At 52.6% G+C, this 18,395-nt stretch overlaps 1 protein-coding gene across 3 annotated transcripts in view; it reads right to left on the reverse strand.

Annotated features, from left to right (window-relative positions):
- Positions 1 to 1,369: 1,369 nt before the first annotated feature.
- NADSYN1 (NAD synthetase 1) overlaps positions 1,370 to 18,395 on the reverse strand; it is a 138,545-nt gene continuing 121,519 nt past the window's right edge. For 2 of the 3 annotated variants that reach the window (XM_078882223.1, XM_078882222.1), the window contains one exon: positions 15,531 to 17,522. In XM_078882223.1, coding sequence (XP_078738349.1) covers positions 17,481 to 17,522 — 42 coding nt within the window. In that variant the 3' untranslated portion in view covers positions 15,531 to 17,480. Of the gene's footprint in view, positions 1,485 to 1,753; positions 1,899 to 15,530; positions 17,523 to 18,395 lie in introns of those variants that run through there. The other variant, XR_013640538.1, reaches the window with a different exon arrangement.

Below are 18,395 nucleotides of genomic sequence, written 5' to 3' on the forward strand. Positions count from 1 at the left end.
ACCAGGTACTCATTTGAGGCTGAGTCAACCTAGGGGATGCCCAGGACCGGTTCAGATTGTCGTCACTGGCGGTGTTGGCCGTAAGCGGTCGCCAGGTTCGTAGTGCAGCGGAGCGCTCACGCGCATTGCGCATGCGCAGTGAGCGTTCACGCGAGCCCCCCCCCCGAGGCGGCCATGTTGCCCAGGGAAGTGTCCACGTGAAGCTTAATGCCACGCGACTTCTTCAACTTGCAGACCCCTCGTCAGCGCCCTACCTTACTAGAGACCAACTTGGACATTATTGGTCACCCCGTGCCCATATCAATCTCAACGTTCATCCTTCAAAGTCCCATCACAAGGGAGAAACACAAATAGACATTTATTTTTTGCCCCAATTGAAACGGCTGTACGAGATGGTTAAACCGACATTGGTTCAAAGAAGCCCAACTGCTGACGAGACCCCACATGTCAAACAACGTTTCGCTGGTGGTGAAACCAATGCTAGTGAAATAGCATCTCTCAGAAGGTGATGTGGCTAAGTGGGAATGTGTAAAATACTTGGATAGATTTCGTTTTATGTGGAGGGACAGCTACTGCAGCTAACGAGGTGAATTGCCTATCCAGTTATCCTGGCAATGTTCTTGCAGCGACTTATAAGCATAGACCAGGGGTCGGCAACCCCTTCAAAGAAGAAGAGGCGCCATTGTTATTTTTGATCTTTGAACAAAATATTTCGCATCACACGCAAAGCTGCTTCTTTGTGTGGGTCTCTGTGCAAAGCCCGCTGAGGTATTAACTTGTTTTTCAGAAGTGACCTCCACAAATGATAGCTTAACAAAGTGGCCCATCATTTGGACATTTACAGCAGCAAATTAATCTACAATCTCCATGCATGTTTCTAAATGTGGAGGGAAAAGCCAGAGGACCCGGAGAAAAAATGCCACGCGACCACGGGGAGAGAGAGACACCGCAAACTCCAAATATACAGCAGCAGGCGTCAGGGTCGGGATCAAACCCCCGAACCTCCGGTATGCCAGGCAAGGAAGATAACATCTCACCACCACCTTGTAATAAAGTAGGCACTGATAATGGGTTGACAGGTATAAATTGGCGACAACAAAATGCACACCAATCGAACTACCATTGTTGAAGAATAACTAAGGGGGAGTTGAGGGGGAACACACAAACTAAATGGACCCAATAATGGTAGGTTTTTACCCTTTTAACTGGTACAAAACAGTTTTGTACCAGTTAAAAGGGTTAAAACCTACCATTATATTTTGCCACTGGTAAAAGAGATCTCATAGTGTAAATGGACCCAGTTTATTCCATCACCTGTACGGTGTAATGACGCCAGAATGTGTGTTGTCGTCTGCTCTCTACCTGCTGTGTTTGTGCCCGCACCTCCGATGGTTGAGTGCTGTATTTGTCTGTGTATGGGTGATATGTTTACCTGTCTTGTACTTTTCACACCTATGGGGCTGTCCATAAATGACGTCACGCACCTAGGGGGGGGGGGGTCAGACATTTGTGACGATGTGTGACGAGGGAAAGGGGGTTTGAGAAATGTGACGTTACATCAAAATGCGCAACTTTAAATATAAACAACACGTTCTACTTAATTATACTTTTAAATAAATGTTTTCTCCTACAACATCAGAGTGCAGCGCCACATTAAATACGCACTACAATGACAAGAGTTTAAAGTGATTTGATGCATGTTTTATTTTCAAAATGGAAATATGGTTTTCGGGGGGGGGGGGGGGGGGCAGACCTTTGTGACAAAGCAAGCTGTTGCTGTTCAGCCGTCGGTGGTTGATGGCGTTGTGATCACCAACATCGAGCACATCGCTCTGGGGCTGTATCTTGCCATCTTGCGAACGAATTGTGAAGAGGAGCATTCTGTTTCGAAGCTAAAACTGATAAAGAAAAAATGTCTCCGATCAACCACAGGACAGCAACAACAACACCGCCCTGTCGTCCCTTGCACGACTCTCGATTGAGAATGAGATTGTGCCAAAATCACCATTTTAAGATTTTCTTTGCTAATTTTGCAATGAAAAAATTTCAAAAAGTTTATCTCCGGTGTAAAAATTCTCTCACCGTATGAAAAAACTGATTGGCATTGACAAGACTCTTTGTATATACAATGTGTTACATATACATATTGAAGAAGATATCTTGGCTACATTTTTTATATCATACATGCAAACAAAAACACGGTCACATTTTTCCTCATACAAAAAATAACACGGTCACATTTTTTTTTGATAGGCCCTTTAGTTATCGTTCGCCCTAGGCAGAGTTCCTACTGTGGCCTATTGGATAATACGGCCCTGGTGGGTCGGTGAGTGGCTGAATGAGTTAGTGGGCGAATGAGTGGGTGAATTAGTGGGTGGGTGAGTGGATGGGTATGACGAGTAGAGGGTTGAGTATTTATGTAGTGAATCACTTCTGAGACACATAGTCGGAGGCAACACACGTTTATTCTACACCTTTGCACACTGCTCACACACGGGTCAGAACAGCCAGCACGCTGTCTGACCCACGATGCCGGAGACGAAGCATCTTGGGTTCTATTCCACCGACAGACAGCCCTTATCCAGCCTCGGGACTTCCCTTTTATGCCCCCCGGCATGACCTGGCTCTGCCCTCGGCCACACCCCCTTCTGGAACCCACCAGAAGGTTCTGGGCTATACCTCACGTGTCCCCTCGGTCACCTTTGGCCCCACATCCTTCACCCCGGCCTATCACGAGCTCCACCAGCCGGCCGGGGTGCCACGTCCTCATGTCCCCTTCTTGCCAGCAGCCAGCGCCACGCGCCCGTGTGACCCACTCCGTGGCATTGCTCTGCTGGCAGAACGGCTGCCACGACCTGCTCTCCGGCAGGTCGGCCATTACGGCCACATTCCCTCTCTCTGTCAGTAACCAGCGCTACGCGCCGGAGTGACCCATTCTATGTCACTACATCCATACTGCAGTGGTTCTCAACTGGTGGGGTACGCGGATCCCCTGTGGAGACAGTACGTGACAATGTGTCCCAGAGTGTTATGTGAGGTGATTTATAAATGTGTGGGATTATACACGAGTCATTACATACTACACTAAACTGCTATTTTACCAGGTTTTATACTGGTGTAATGCGGGCGTAAACGGCTTCGCGGATATAACGTCATGGGGGGGAGGAGTTAGGTCACGTGTGAGAGAGGGGTGAGGTCTTAAGGGAGAGATACCGGAAGAGACGGGAGAGTGTGGGAGATAGAGTTAGAGTGAGGCCACGTAGGGCGGAGGTCGAGGAGTGGCGAGATCGCCACACACACGGAGAGTAAGACTTGGCACCGTCGGCCAGCGGTGACCAAGCGCGGAGGAACGACGGGCAGCGGTGGTGCTGCAGTGAGGGCAGCGGTAGAGCTGCAGTGAGGGCAGCCGGAGGACTGCACAGGGGATTCTGCAGCGGAGCTGCAGAGGTGTGGAGGCTACGGGAGCGAGGGCAGCTATGGAGCTGCCAAGGGGAGAGCTCTGAGCGAGGGCCGTGTGGGACAAGTGTAAGAACCCGAATAAAGGACAACGGAGACAGACCCAGGATCGAGTCCTTTATTACACTGGTAGGAACCTCCTGGTTACACCAGCCCACAGGGGATTAGTGTCCGTCCGTCGTGCAGGGAGGGGCTGGGTGGGGAGGGTGGGGAGGGGCTGGGTGGGGAGGGTCGGGAGAGCTGGGTGGGGAGGGTGGGGGGTGGGAGAGGTGGTGCTGGGTGGGGAGGGGCTGGTCACCCGGTGGTGCCCTTATAAAACTCAACGTTTCACCCACTCATGCCGGCTTGTGCCCGCCCTCACAGTCGGCCATATTTGCGGAATACACCACGCCGCAGTTGACCCTGGCCATTGACCGAGCAACCCAACATTCCTACCAGCTCCCTCCGCAGGAATGTGTTTCCACCAGATTTTTTATTGACACCCATCTCACACACACACACACACCCATCACACACACACACCCATCACACACACCCATCTCACACACACACCCATCACACACACCCATCACACACACACCATCTCACACAAACCCATCACACACACACCATCTCACACACACCATCTCACACACACACCATCTCACACACACACCATCTCACACACACACCCATCGCACACACACACCCATATCACACACATCTCACACACGCCATCTCACACACACACCCATCTCACACACACCATCTCACAGACCCATCACACACCCATCATACACACACCATCTCACACACACCCATCTCACACACACACCCATCTCACACACCCATCCCCCACACACCATCTCACACCCATCTCACACACACACCATCTCACACACACCCATTTCACACACACAACCATCACACACCCATCTCACACACACACCCATCACACACACCATCTCACACACACACCCATCATACACACACACCCATCTCACACACACCATCTCACACACACACCCATCATACACACACCCATCTCTCACACACACACACACACCATCACACACACACCATCACACACACACCCATCTCACACACCCATCTCACACACACCATCTTACACACACACCATCTCACACACACACCATCTCACACACACACCCATCGCACACACACACCCATATCACACACATCTCACACACGCCATCTCACACACACACCCATCTCACACACACCATCTCACAGACCCATCACACACCCATCATACACACACCATCTCACACACACCCATCTCACACACCCATCCCCCACACACCATCTCACACCCATCTCACACACACACCATCTCAAACACACCCATCTCACACACACAACCATCAGACACCATCTCACACACACACCCATCATACACACACACCCATCTCACACACACCATCTCACACACACACCCATCATACACACACCCATCTCTCACACACACACACCATCACACACACACCATCACACACACACCCATCTCACACACACCCATCTCACACACACACCCATCACACCCACACACCCATCTCTCACACACACACCCCATCACACACACACACACCCATCTCACACACACCATCTCACAGACCCATCACACACCCATCATACACACACCATCTCACACACACCCATCTCACACACCCATCCCCCACACACCATCTCACACCCATCTCACACGCACACCATCTCACACACACCCATCTCACACACACAACCATCAGACACCATCTCACACACACACCCATCATACACACACCCATCTCACACACACCATCTCACACACACACCCATCATACACACACCCATCTCTCACACACACACACCATCACACACACACCCATCTCACACACACCCATCTCACACACACACACACCCATCACACCCACACACCCATCTCTCACACACACACCCCATCACACACACACACACACCCATCTCACACACACCATCACACACACCCATCTCACACACACACCCATCACACACACACCATCTCACACAAACCCATCACACACACCATCTCACACACACCATCTCACACACACACCATCTCACACACACGCCATCTCACACACACACCCATCTCACACACACCATCTCACAGACCCATCACACACCCATCATACACACACCATCTCACACACACCCATCTCACACACACACCCATCTCACACACCCATCCCCCACACACCATCTCACACCCATCTCACACACACACCATCTCACACACACCCATCTCACACACACAACCATCACACACCCATCTCACACACACACCCATCACACACACACACCCATCATACACACACACCCATCTCACACACACCATCTCACACACACACCCATCATACACACACCCATCTCTCACACACACACACACCATCACACACACACACCATCACACACACACCCATCTCACACACACCCATCTCACACACACATCCATCACACACACACACACACATCTCTCACACACACACCCATCTCACACACACCATAACACACACCCATCTCACACACCCATCACACACACACACCCATCACACACACACCATCTCACACAAACCCATCACACACACACCATCTCACACACACACCATCTCACACACACACCATCTCACACACACACCCATCGCACACACACCCATATCACACCCATCTCACACACACCATCTCACAGACCCATCACACACCCATCATACACACACCATCTCAGACACACCCATCTCACACACACACCCGTCACACACACACACCCATCATACACACACCCATCTCTCACACACACACACACACCATCACACACACACCATCACACACACACCCATCTCACACACACCCATCTCACACACACACACCCATCTCTCACACACACACACACACCATCACACACACACACCCATCTCACACACACACACCCATCTCACACACACACCCATCTCACACACACACCATCACACACACACACACGGGGTGCGGTGTCTCACTCGACACGGCCACGGCTCAAGTGGTACCATTTATTTGTCTTCACTGTTCACAGCGTCGCCCTCAACCCAACTGCTGAAGTCTGGCCCAGGGGCACTCCCTCCCAGAGTGGCAGCTGTCCCCGTGTGGCACAAGGTGTACGCAGCACCAGAAACCCGTAGACTCACAGAGACCCACAGACTCACACAGAGACCCTGCAGACTCCCACAAAGATCCATAGGCTCACCACACAGAGACCCTGTAGACTCACAGGAGACTCAACAGAGACCTGTAGAAGCATAAACAATCAAGGCTGCGATTTCCCGCTCACATGAGCAGCAATGATGATGCATTGGTGGCCGTCACCTGTTTACAGCCCTGCAGTCAGCAGCGTGAATTCCACATTGCCTTGGCGGGGACAAAGTGGTGTTCATTTGATCGACCCTGGACGAAAGGGATGATGATGATGGGCTGAGTCCAACCTCTCTCCCCCAAGACCGGGAGTTGAACTCACTCCCTTTCCCGCTTGCTGCATGGCCGCTCGCCCTACCATGGAGCCTTCACCCCGGGAGTGTTCTCTCTCTCCGTTGGGGTATAAATTAAAATACTCACTACAATAAGATCCCTGGTCATTAACAAAAGCACACCGTGTGGTGTGGTCGCTCGTCGCGACCGCGTCGTGGCGCGCCCATGGGAAAGCACCAGGACGGGACAGCCGCCATTCGCCACTAAGTGGCGGTGACGTCACCACGGCGCTTGTGCCAGGCTATGTGCACGTTAAAGCCACGTGAAGTGTCGATCGCCCGCTGGCAGGAGGTCACGGGACAGACCCAGGTGCCATGGATCGATTGACTGAGATGAGTGGCCGATGTCCCACCTGTGCCCCCTACTGTGCCAACTTGCTGTGCTTTAGCCACCCGGCGCTCCGCTCGTTGTTGTGAGCGTCGCTCCTCCGCACTCCGTTGTTGTTGGAGGGCGACTGCCTCCAACTGCCCAGTAGCAGCGTCCTTCACGAGCCTCCTCCACAGAGGCCGATCTTAACACCGCTGGTACCAGTCATCGGCAAATCCACTCAGCTCCACATCCTCTTGTACCACATCACTCCGTCTCCTCTCTAGCCCGTGCCGCACCCGTTTAGGATATGACAGACACACACATGCAGATCCAATTCCCGAAAGAATGTCAATCCACAACAAGTCACAGCTAAAGAATACTCAGGGTGATTCCCTGTCGTTTTTTACAATCGTGTCTTTAAAAATCAGCTATTTTGTACAGCAGGATTTTCCCTGGGAATAGAATTGGTTTTGTTTGGGTTAGAATGCGTAAATATAAATGTTGTGTCGTTAAACCTGCCACCACCATCCGACGCAGTCAATCAGTCAATCAGGTTTGTGACGTAAACGAAACGTGGCCAAATAGTTACTGATAACGGCACAATTATAACATTCAGGTTACAGAAACATGAAGCAGACAGAGGGGGTGGCCGTTGTACCAATGTGCGGACAAAGAAGGATACACGACTCCATTGGGCAATGTGAGTCTATGTGTAATGTGAGTCTATGTGCAATGTTAGTCTATGTGCAATGTAAGTCTATGGGCAATGTTATTCTATGGGCAATATTAGTCGACGCTGACTCTTATTTGTACTAATATACAGGAAGACAATTCTGGCTGTTGCCTGATGATGCTGGCGAATTACTGGCGAAACGTCGCGGTACTCGAATAGTATACTACACTACTATGCACTACACTATCATTGTAAATGTTATGGTGGGTTTACTCTCCAACACACAACCGGTTAGTACTGAACTAGTATACTACACTATACACTACTATGCACTACACTATCATTGTAAATGTTGTGGTGGGTTTACTCTCCAACACGCAACCGGTTAGTGCTGAGATAGTATACTACGCTATACACACTATAATTGTGAATGTTGTGGTGGGTTTACTCTCCAACACACAACTGCTTAGTACTGAACTAGTATACTACACAATACACTACACTGCACACGACTATACGCTACACTATAATTGTAAATGTTGTAGCTGGTTTACTCTCCAACACACAACTGGTTAGTGCTGAACTGGTACGGAATTGGCCACGTGTTGTTTACTTGACAAACCTTTACTGATTGGCTGTGTCGGGCGGTTGCGGGTTTAACAACAAATTGCTAATTACGCAATCTAACCCAAACAAACCTCCATTATGGACAGATCCGATTAGGGAAAGAATATAAAGCCACGCAAATCACTGCAAAGAATACGCACAGTGAGTCTGTGTTGCTTTTAAATCGCGTCATAAAACTCACCATTTGCACTGCAAGCATTCCCTTTAACTTAAGATTTTAAAAAAACCAATTCTGTTGTCCGATTGGATTACTCTTCAATTATTATTACTAGTGTAATGCGGGCGAAAGCGACCTTCCGGATGTGACGTCACGAGGAGGCGGAGCCAGGTGACGTGGGTGAAAGGTAGGGGGTCCTTAAGCGGGTAAACCGGAAGGAGAAGGCAGTCGGGGTGTGAATGGAAAGGTGTGGGGCCACGCGGGCGTACGAGCCGAGGGGGCACCGTCAGAAGCGGGAGCCAACCCTGGGAACAGTAGGGAGCTACTGGGAGGTGTAAAGCTGCAGATAGAGATAGGCAGTAAGGCTGTGTGTGAGGAGCAGCGGGGTGGCTGCCAGGAGTCGCAGGAGCGACGAGAAGGCGAGACAGCACGAGGCCGTCAGAGCTGCAGCAGGAACAGCCAAGGGAGCTGTGTGAGAGTACAGCAGCGGAGCTGCTGTGGGGCTGCAAGAGCGACAAGAACAGCAGCGGGGCTGCTGATGTGGACTGGAGTGACATCGGAACCAGCACAGAGAGAATAAGAGAGACAGCCGTGTGGGGACGCAGTACGGACCGAATAAAGGACACTGAGCCAGATATCGTGGTCAAGTCTTTTATTACACTGGGGTCAGAAGTGAAACGGCATGTCTAAGCAAGTAAGGAAGAAAATTCCCCCGGCGCCAGCATCGGCTTCTTCGTCCGACGACGACGAATTCCCTCCGACCACGGATTTTGCTGGGGTGGTGGAGGAGAGCCCTGCTGAGGCGAGCACGGGGACGGGCGTGGAAGATGTCGGCGCGATGGCGGGTCCGTCAACAACATCGGACGCTGAGCAAAGATGGCAACAGGTGGCAGAACAACTGGAGACACTCAAGGACGTCCTGGCGCATCTGTGTCACCTCGTTACGCCAAGGACGACGATGGAACGAGAAGGTGCTCCACGGGCCGCCACGTTGCCTGCCCTGCCGCCGCCATTGGCCACGCGGCAAGAAGACGCCATCTTGCGCGCTCCGCGGCGCCAAACCGCCATCTTGGCCATGCCGCGGGCCGACGCCATTTTGAATTTACCTCCACAACAACCATCATTGGAAGACGGCGTGAAGAGGAGTCGGAGTCGCCACCTTACTACGGTTAAGGAATTCTCTATCGGGGGCGATTGGAGCGCTTTCGCCTGCCGATTTTTGGCGGCGGTTCGTTCAGCAAGATGGACCGATGCGGAGGCCTTGGAAGTGTTGCCGACTCTACTGGACGACGAATCTGTGCGATTTTTCCGTTCCATAACGGCCGATAAGAAGAAGACGTTATGTGGAGTTTTTGAGGAAATGGCCGACGCCTATGAGCCACCTGACGACGCGCATCGGCGATTCGCTCAACGACAACGAGCACCCGAAGAATCGCCCGTGGCGTTCAGGGGTGCGGTGTTGGAGCTGGCCATGGCAGCATATCCTGACACGCCACAGGATCTGCTCGAGCCCCTCATATTGGGAAAAATGCTGGAGCTGTCTCGGGATCTGGGGATCCCCATGCCTGTGTGTGGGCATGAGAAGCTCACGTCCCGGGCGGCAGCAAAGTGTCTGGACGCGCAGTTTAATCTCCGTCGCTGGAAGCAAGTGACGGCATGGACGGGTGGGCCCGTCAAGGAAGGAGGCGCGATGGGGTGGGACCCCACAAGGGCGATCTATGTGCCGGATGAGCGGGGTCCACAGGAGCTGACGGCTGCCTCCTCTCCATGGCCGGGACGCGGAAGGCCGGGGCCGCGCGCTACGCCATCGGGACGGGGCCGCCGGGACGCAGGACCTGCGCTTCGGCGCAACGAGGCCGATTGCTTCCGCTGCGGCCGTAGGGGCCATTACGCCAAAGATTGCTGGGCCCGCTTCCCGGGTCCGCCGCAGCAGGAGCCCACAACACCGGACAAGCCGACCAAGGAACCTCCGAAACAGGCATGTCGGCACGCACCAGACACTCGGCAAGGCTTTACACCTCACCCACCACCTGTGTTGCGCGATCCTATTGTTGTTGTTAAAGAAAGGCCATCGACGGGGCCTTGTCATTCAGTTACGCAGTGGCGCAAATTGGCACGGAGAGTTGTCGCGGCCGCTACGGGTTCGTCCACTGTACCGGGGTCCATACAAGGTGTGGACGTGCGCATTTTGGTCGACTCGGGAGCGTCTGCGACTATTATATCGGATGTCATTTTCCATCTGTTGGGCATTCCGCCGGGGGCTGTGCGTCCGGTTTATGGGTCTTGCGTCGCTGCAAACGGGGGTAGTATGGGGATTGTGGGCCAGGTGGATGCTAAGATATCTATAGGGGATGTGTCGGCTTTGGGCGTTGTGTTAATATCGAGATCTTTGGCGGTTCCTTGCTTACTAGGCACGGATTTTTTGGCTAAGATGCCCATTTTGATTAAAATCAATGAGAATTGTATTGAATTGCCGGGGGGCCGTCGAATCTCGTTTCTGCCGTCGCCCTGGGGGCGACCTGCTTCGGCCGTACAGGTGCAGGCGCTGTCCGTCGCATCTGTGGACATCCCACCTGGTTCACAGATGCTTATACCCTTGCGGTATCGGAAGCCCCTGCCCAATCGGCTAGGAGCATTAGGGGTCTTGTTGTCACCATCCGCCACGATAACAACGGGATTGGCGTTAGTTGGGGCACAGACCATCGTCCGGCCGGATCAATTACCGGTTTTACAGGTGCTTAATGCGGGGGTGGAAAACATCCGTGTTCCGGCCGGTACGGTTGTGGCACATGCCACTACGGCGTTTGCGACGCACGATTGTCCGCATCGCCGAGGAGTGGTCGCTGGTGTTTCCGAGCCAAGGAGTTCGGATAATCGTTGGATCGCTACCTTATGTGACGAAAATTCTTCCCTGTCCGTGGGGCAACGTGATGCGCTGCGTAAATTGTTGCTGACGTATTCGGATGTATTCAGCTCCGACGATTTGGATTTGGGACGCACATCGTTGCTTTCCCATCACATTGAGACGGGCGACGCTGCCCCTATTCGGTTAAATTCGCATCGGATGAGTCCAGCGGAGCGAGAACACGTTCGGGGGGCGGTGGAAGACATGTTGGCTGCGGACATTATATCGCCATCTAACAGCCCATGGGGCGCTCCTGTGGTCTTGGTTAAGAAAAAGGATGGCAACTTGAGATTTTGTGTCGATTTCCGGAAATTGAATAAGATATCGGTGGCAGATGCGTACCCCCTGCCGCGTATGGACGACTCCCTTGACGCATTGTCGGGGGCTAAGTTCTTTTCCACACTGGACCTCTCTTCGGGATTTTGGCAGCTTCCCCTTGACGAGTCCTCACGGGAGAAGACCGCATTCCGTACGCCGCAGGGGTTATTTCAATTCAACTGCCTCCCGATGGGATTGAATGCGGCCCCTGCTACGTTTCAAAGATTGATGGAGCTCGTTTTGACGGGGTTGCAGTGGGAGACGTGTCTTATATATTTGGACGATATTATTGTGTTCAGCCGCACATTTGAGGAACATTTAACGCGGCTGGAGACAGTGTTCACGAGGATGCGCTCTGCCAATTTGAAATTCAAACCAAAGAAATGCCACCTACTGCAACGGTCCGTCCGTTATTTGGGGCACATTGTGAGTGCCGAGGGGGTGTCCACGGATCCGGAAAAGACGGCGTGTGTCCGGGATTGGCCGACTCCGGCCTCTGTGGGGGATGTTCGACGGTTTTTGGGATTTGCCTCGTATTACCGAAGATTTGTGCCGGGGTTTGCGACGATTGCGAGGCCCTTGCATCTCCTTACGGGTAAAGGACGGAAATTTGTTTGGGGAGAGCCGGAAGAGGCGGCCTTTCGGAGTCTGCGCGATCTATTGGCTACGGCCCCGACATTGGATTATCCCGATTTTGATCGCCCTTTCATTCTCGATACGGACGCGAGTGACACAGGTATTGGGGCGGTATTATCACAGTCTAAAGGGGGCGTAGAGCGCGTCGTGGCGTATGGTAGCCGAGTCTTGTCGCCTGCGGAAACACGCTACTGTGTCACTCGTAGAGAACTTTTGGCGGTTGTTTTTTTCCTACGGCAATTTCGACCGTACCTTTACGGTCGTTCTTTTATTGTGCGTACGGATCATGCGGCCTTGCAATATGCACTTAAAATGGACCAGCCATCGGGACAGTGGGCACGTTGGTTGGACACGCTGCAGGAGTTTTCCTTCCAAATTCAACATCGGAAGGGAGTGCGCCATGCGAACGCTGACGCACTTTCCAGATTACCAGGACGCGCCCCTTGTAAATGTGCGTCGGGGACGCATAGGTGTTCGCCGATTCTCAACCCCCCTCAGCCGCTCACGTTGGCCGTCGGGAAGTCGGATACTCCGATGGAACCGGGACCGACTGATGGGGTTTTGAATCTGCCGCGGTCTGTCTGGATTCGGGAACAGATGATGGACGAGTCGTTGTTGTCCATGCGGAAGCGGTCTATGAGGGACAAGGGGAGTCCGAGTTCGGCTGTGGGGCCGCGAACCGCTCTCCGAGATGGTCTGCTTATGTGGCAAGAAAGGTTCCAGGAAAGCTGGCGTGTGGTGGTACCAACGTCCTTGCGATTTGAGTTGATTAGAACTCTCCATTGTGACACACTATTGCATTTAGGGGTGCAGAAGACCTTGTTGACGTTACAACGTCATTATTTTTGGCACGGCATGGCGACAGATGTCGTAGGGCACGTGCGCGCGTGCCCTGAATGCGCCCGGCGTAAGCCGCCTAAACATCCTTACGTGCCGCCTCTCCAGTCGATTCAGGTGTCTCGAGTCAATGAATTGGTGGCACTGGACATATTGGGACCCTTCCCACCATCGGCGAGGGGTAATAAATATTTGCTGGTAGGGGTCGAGTATCTCTCCCGTTGGCCGATGGCCTGGCCGTTGCCCGATCAGTCGGCCGCGGCCATCACCGACGCCTTTTTGTTTGGGTACATTATGGACAAGGGGGCGCCGGAGAGACTCCTCACGGACCAGGGCCGAAATTTCTCTTCTAAATTATTGGCTGAAGTGTGCGCAGGCCTTGGGACTAAGAAGATACGGACATCTCCATACCATCCGCAGACGGATGGTATGGTTGAGCGGCTGAACAGGACATTGTCTGCCATGCTTTGCCATACTGTGAGTGAACAGCAATCGGATTGGGATCTGCACATCCCCGGAGTGCTTTCGGCGTACAGGATGACGCCCCATGCGGCTACAGGGTATTCGCCGTTTTACCTTATGTATGGTCGGGAAAACGTGCCTCCGGTGGATGTGCAATTGGGTACTGGGGTGAAGGGACCTCGTAAACCACTCCCTGAATACATTCAGGACACGGTTCGCCGGGTTACGGAGGCGCGGGAAAACGCCCGCGTGGCTACGGCCAAAGCCCAGGCCCGGAACGAGCGGTATGCTCGGCGGTCTGAGGGGGAGTGCCCCTGGAAGGTGGGAGACCTGGCCTGGCTCCATTGCCCGCAGGTGCGGCCGGGGACCTCTCCTAAATTGCACAAACCTTGGCATGGTCCTGTGCGCCTCATTGAGGTTCCCAATCCACAGTCGGCGCGCGTTCAGTTTGGTTCTCGCCGTTGGTTTGTTCATACGTCGCGGTTGAAACCATATGTTGCTCCCCTACGTGATGCGTCATCTCCCAATGTTGCCTTGCCGGGGTCTGTTGCTGCTGACTCTGACTCTTCCCCGCCTGCGTCCATTGATCTTGCTAGAGCGCCTGTCGTACCTGTTCCAGACAGGCCGACCGTGACACCGCGGGGGAGGAGTGGGCCTGCTCGGAGGGCGCCTGCCAAGGCTGCGGGACCTTCAAGCCCGGCGACCCTTCTGACCCCGCTGCAGGCGCATTCGCCGAATATGACCAAGACTGATTCGTCAGGGACACGAGATGTCGGTGGACTTCCAATCGCAGCAGGGGAATTACCCCCTGTCATTTCTCGTGTTCCATCGCGTCCCCGTTCTACAAGTGGGCCGCCGACCGTCCGGGACGGGCCGGCGACCCGCACTCGTTCCAAATCGCTTACGTTTCGTTGATTGTATGTTGTTATTGTTCTTGTTCTTGCCGTCGTATTTATCGCATGCTTTCGTACGTTCGTCGATGTTACTTGTGTGTTGTTCTTGTTGTTATATTGCATGCTCAGTGTCCTTTAAGGGGGAAGGTCGGTTCACCGCATTACGCTTTGGTGTTGTTCAGCCGAGGTCGGCTGGGTTTTTTCTATGGGGGAGGGTGGTGTAATGCGGGCGAAAGCGACCTTCCGGATGTGACGTCACGAGGAGGCGGAGCCAGGTGACGTGGGTGAAAGGTAGGGGGTCCTTAAGCGGGTAAACCGGAAGGAGAAGGCAGTCGGGGTGTGAATAGAAAGGTGTGGGGCCACGCGGGCGTACGAGCCGAGGGGGCACCGTCAGAAGCGGGAGCCAACCCTGGGAACAGTAGGGAGCTACTGGGAGGTGTAAAGCTGCAGATAGAGATAGGCAGTAAGACTGTGTGTGAGGAGCAGCGGGGTGGCTGCCAGGAGTCGCAGGAGCGACGAGAAGGCGAGACAGCACGAGGCTGTCAGAGCTGCAGCAGGAACAGCCAAGGGAGCTGTGTGAGAGTACAGCAGCGGAGCTGCTGTGGGGCTGCAAGAGCGACAAGAACAGCAGCGGGGCTGCTGATGTGGACTGGAGTGACATCGGAACCAGCACAGAGAGAATAAGAGAGACAGCCGTGTGGGGACGCAGTACGGACCGAATAAAGGACACTGAGCCAGATATCGTGGTCAAGTCTTTTATTACACTAGTATCATTCGCTTTCATCATCGTGCTTCATTTTATTGGAATTTGGGTAGTAGTAGTCAGTGATATCGCTGTTATTATCGGCTTCCTATTTCACTTAGATTTCATCTGCATTTGTGAGTGTAGCGTTATTTTTACGTTACAGGTAACGCGTGTTACGTCACCTGGGTACGTGTTACGTCACCTGGTAACGGGTGTTACGTCACCTGGTAACGTGTTACGTCACCTGGTTACGTCACCTGGTTACGCGTGTTACGTCACTTGGTTACGTGTTACGTCAACTGGTAACGCGTGTTACGTCACCTGGTTACGTGTTACGTCACCTGGTAACGCGTGTTACGTCCCTGGTTACGTGTGTTACGTCACCTGGTTACGTGTTACGTCACCTGGTTACGTGTTACGTCACCTGGTAACGTGTTACATCACCTGGTTACGTGTTACGTCACCTGGTAACGTGTTACGTCACCTGGTTACGTGTTACGTCACCTTGTAATGTGTGTTACGTCACCTGGTTATGTGTGTTATGTCACCTGGAAAACGTGTTACGTCACCTGGTAACGTGTGTTACGTCACCTGGTAACGTGTTACGTCACCTGGTTACGTGTTACATCACCTGGTTACGTGTTACGTCACCTGGTTACGTGTGTTACGTCACCTGCGCACGCGGTGGGCGCCAATTTGGGCCAATCGGAGCGCTGGTTAAGTGGGGCCGAGCGCATCGCCCTTGGCCAATCAGCGACGCCTGTTTGTTTGCGAGCGCGCGGCGTTTACACCTCGACTGGCTTAGTTTCACATTCTACCTTTCATGTTTTTTTGGCAGTGGGGCAAAAAAACATCTCGCTCTCTCTTCCTGCAGTTTTTCAACTAACCAAGTGATTGCAATGACCGCCCCACTCCACCCTTCCTAATTTGAATTTGCTAAAAAAAGTGAAAGTGATTAGCCCTAAAACCAATTCAGGAAAGTAGTTATTATCATGAAGTTTGGATTCTAACAGTTGAATATGCAATTCCTATATTCGATTAACGGTATTTCAGCTTAAAACAGAAGTTTGCGTGGAACGGATTAAAAACGTTACCCGAGGGGCCACTGTACTTCAAAAAGAAAGGCGCTTTGTAAAAGAGAGACTATTATCATTATTATGTTGAGTGTGCGGGGAGCGGTGGCGCAGAGGCTAGGGCACCGCACAATGGAAACCCGGCGACCCCGGATCACCAGGGCGATGGCCGACATCAGCGATACCTGAACAACGACCTCCACTCCCTCCCACCAACACGCACTGACCAGAGTGGTGAAGTATGGCTAAAAAAACCCCCGCATGCGGCCGACACGTCGCGGTGAGGCCTTCATCATCCAGTGACGTGAAAACGGCCATCAAGAAAAACGCTTGGGAGCTAAAACCCGACATGCACCAGGGGTGATCACAGAGCCAATATTAAAACATTATTATTATTATTCCGCTTGTGTGTGTGTGTGTGACATAGGGGTGTAACAAGGGTGTGTGTGTGTTATCGGTGTGTGTCTGATGGGTGTGTGTGTGTGAGATGGGTGTGTGTGATAGGTGTGTGTGAGATGGGTGTGTAGATGTGATTGATGTGTGTGTGAGATGGGTGTGTGTGTGTGAGATGGGTGTGTGTGTGAGTGATGGGTGTGTGTGAGTGATGGATGTGTGTGTGAGTGATGGGTGTGTGAGTGATGGGTGTGTGTGAGTTATGGGTGTCTGTAAGATGGGCGTGTGTGTGGGAGAACATACAAACTCCACACTCACTCACCCACTCTCTCACGCACTCATTCACATTATCAGTCGCTCGCACTCACTCCAGAACAGGGGGAGAACACACAACCTCCGGACAGAAAGTGGCGCCCGAGTTGAGAATCGAACCCGGGCTCTTGTCCTCACTGCGGCCCTGCCCGGTGTGATTGTGCACATTCAGGGCTCCGTTTTGTTCTGTTCTGCCTCCAACTTCTTCACCTGCAACACACAGACCACGCTGCTCAATGGCTTTGTCACTCATGGTCTCCACAAGGACGCCATGTACGCACGGTGACATTCTTTCGCACCATACGTAGTCACCCGTGATATGTGTGTATGTGCATTTGTTTCCCACCGTACGTTACCAACCGTGCTATGTGTGTATGATAGACTTCTTTTGCACCGTACGTGGACAACCATGCTGTGCGTATGTTGAACTTCTTTCACACAGTACGTAGCCAACTATGCTAACCGGAAGTGCGGAAGGACAACAAACTGTGTGTGAGTCTGTGGGTCACTGTGTGAGTGTCTATGAGTCTCTGTGTGAGTCTACGGGTCTCTGTGCGAGTATACAGGTCTCTGTGGGAGTCTATGAGTCTCTGTGTGAGTCTATGCATCGCTGTGTGAGTCTATGGGTCACTGTGTGAGTCTACGGGTCTCTGTGTGAGTCTACAGGTCTCTGTGGGAGTCTATGAATCTCTGTGTGAGTCTATGGGTCTCTGTGTGAGTCTATGGGTCACTGTGTGAGTCTATGGGTCATTGTGTGAGTCTATGGGTCTCTGTGCGAGTGTACGGATCTCTGTATGAGTCTACGGGTCACTGTGTGAGTGTCTATGGGTCTTACTATGAGTCTATGGGTCTCTGTGTGAGTCTACGGGTCACCGTGTGAGTGTCTATGGGTCTCTGTGTGAGTCTATGGGTCTCTGTGTGAATCTATGGATCACTGTGTGAGTCTATGGGTCACTGTGTGAGTCTATGGGTCTCTGTGTGAGTCTATGGGTCTCTGTGTGAGTCTATGGGTCTCTGTGTGAGTCTATGGGTCACTGTGTGAGTGTCTATGGGTCACTGTGTGAGTGTCTATGGGTCTGTGTG

The sequence above is a fragment of the Lampetra fluviatilis genome, chromosome 64 (assembly GCF_964198595.1).
Source record: "Lampetra fluviatilis chromosome 64, kcLamFluv1.1, whole genome shotgun sequence".
NCBI classification, from domain to species: Eukaryota; Metazoa; Chordata; class Hyperoartia; order Petromyzontiformes; family Petromyzontidae; genus Lampetra; species Lampetra fluviatilis.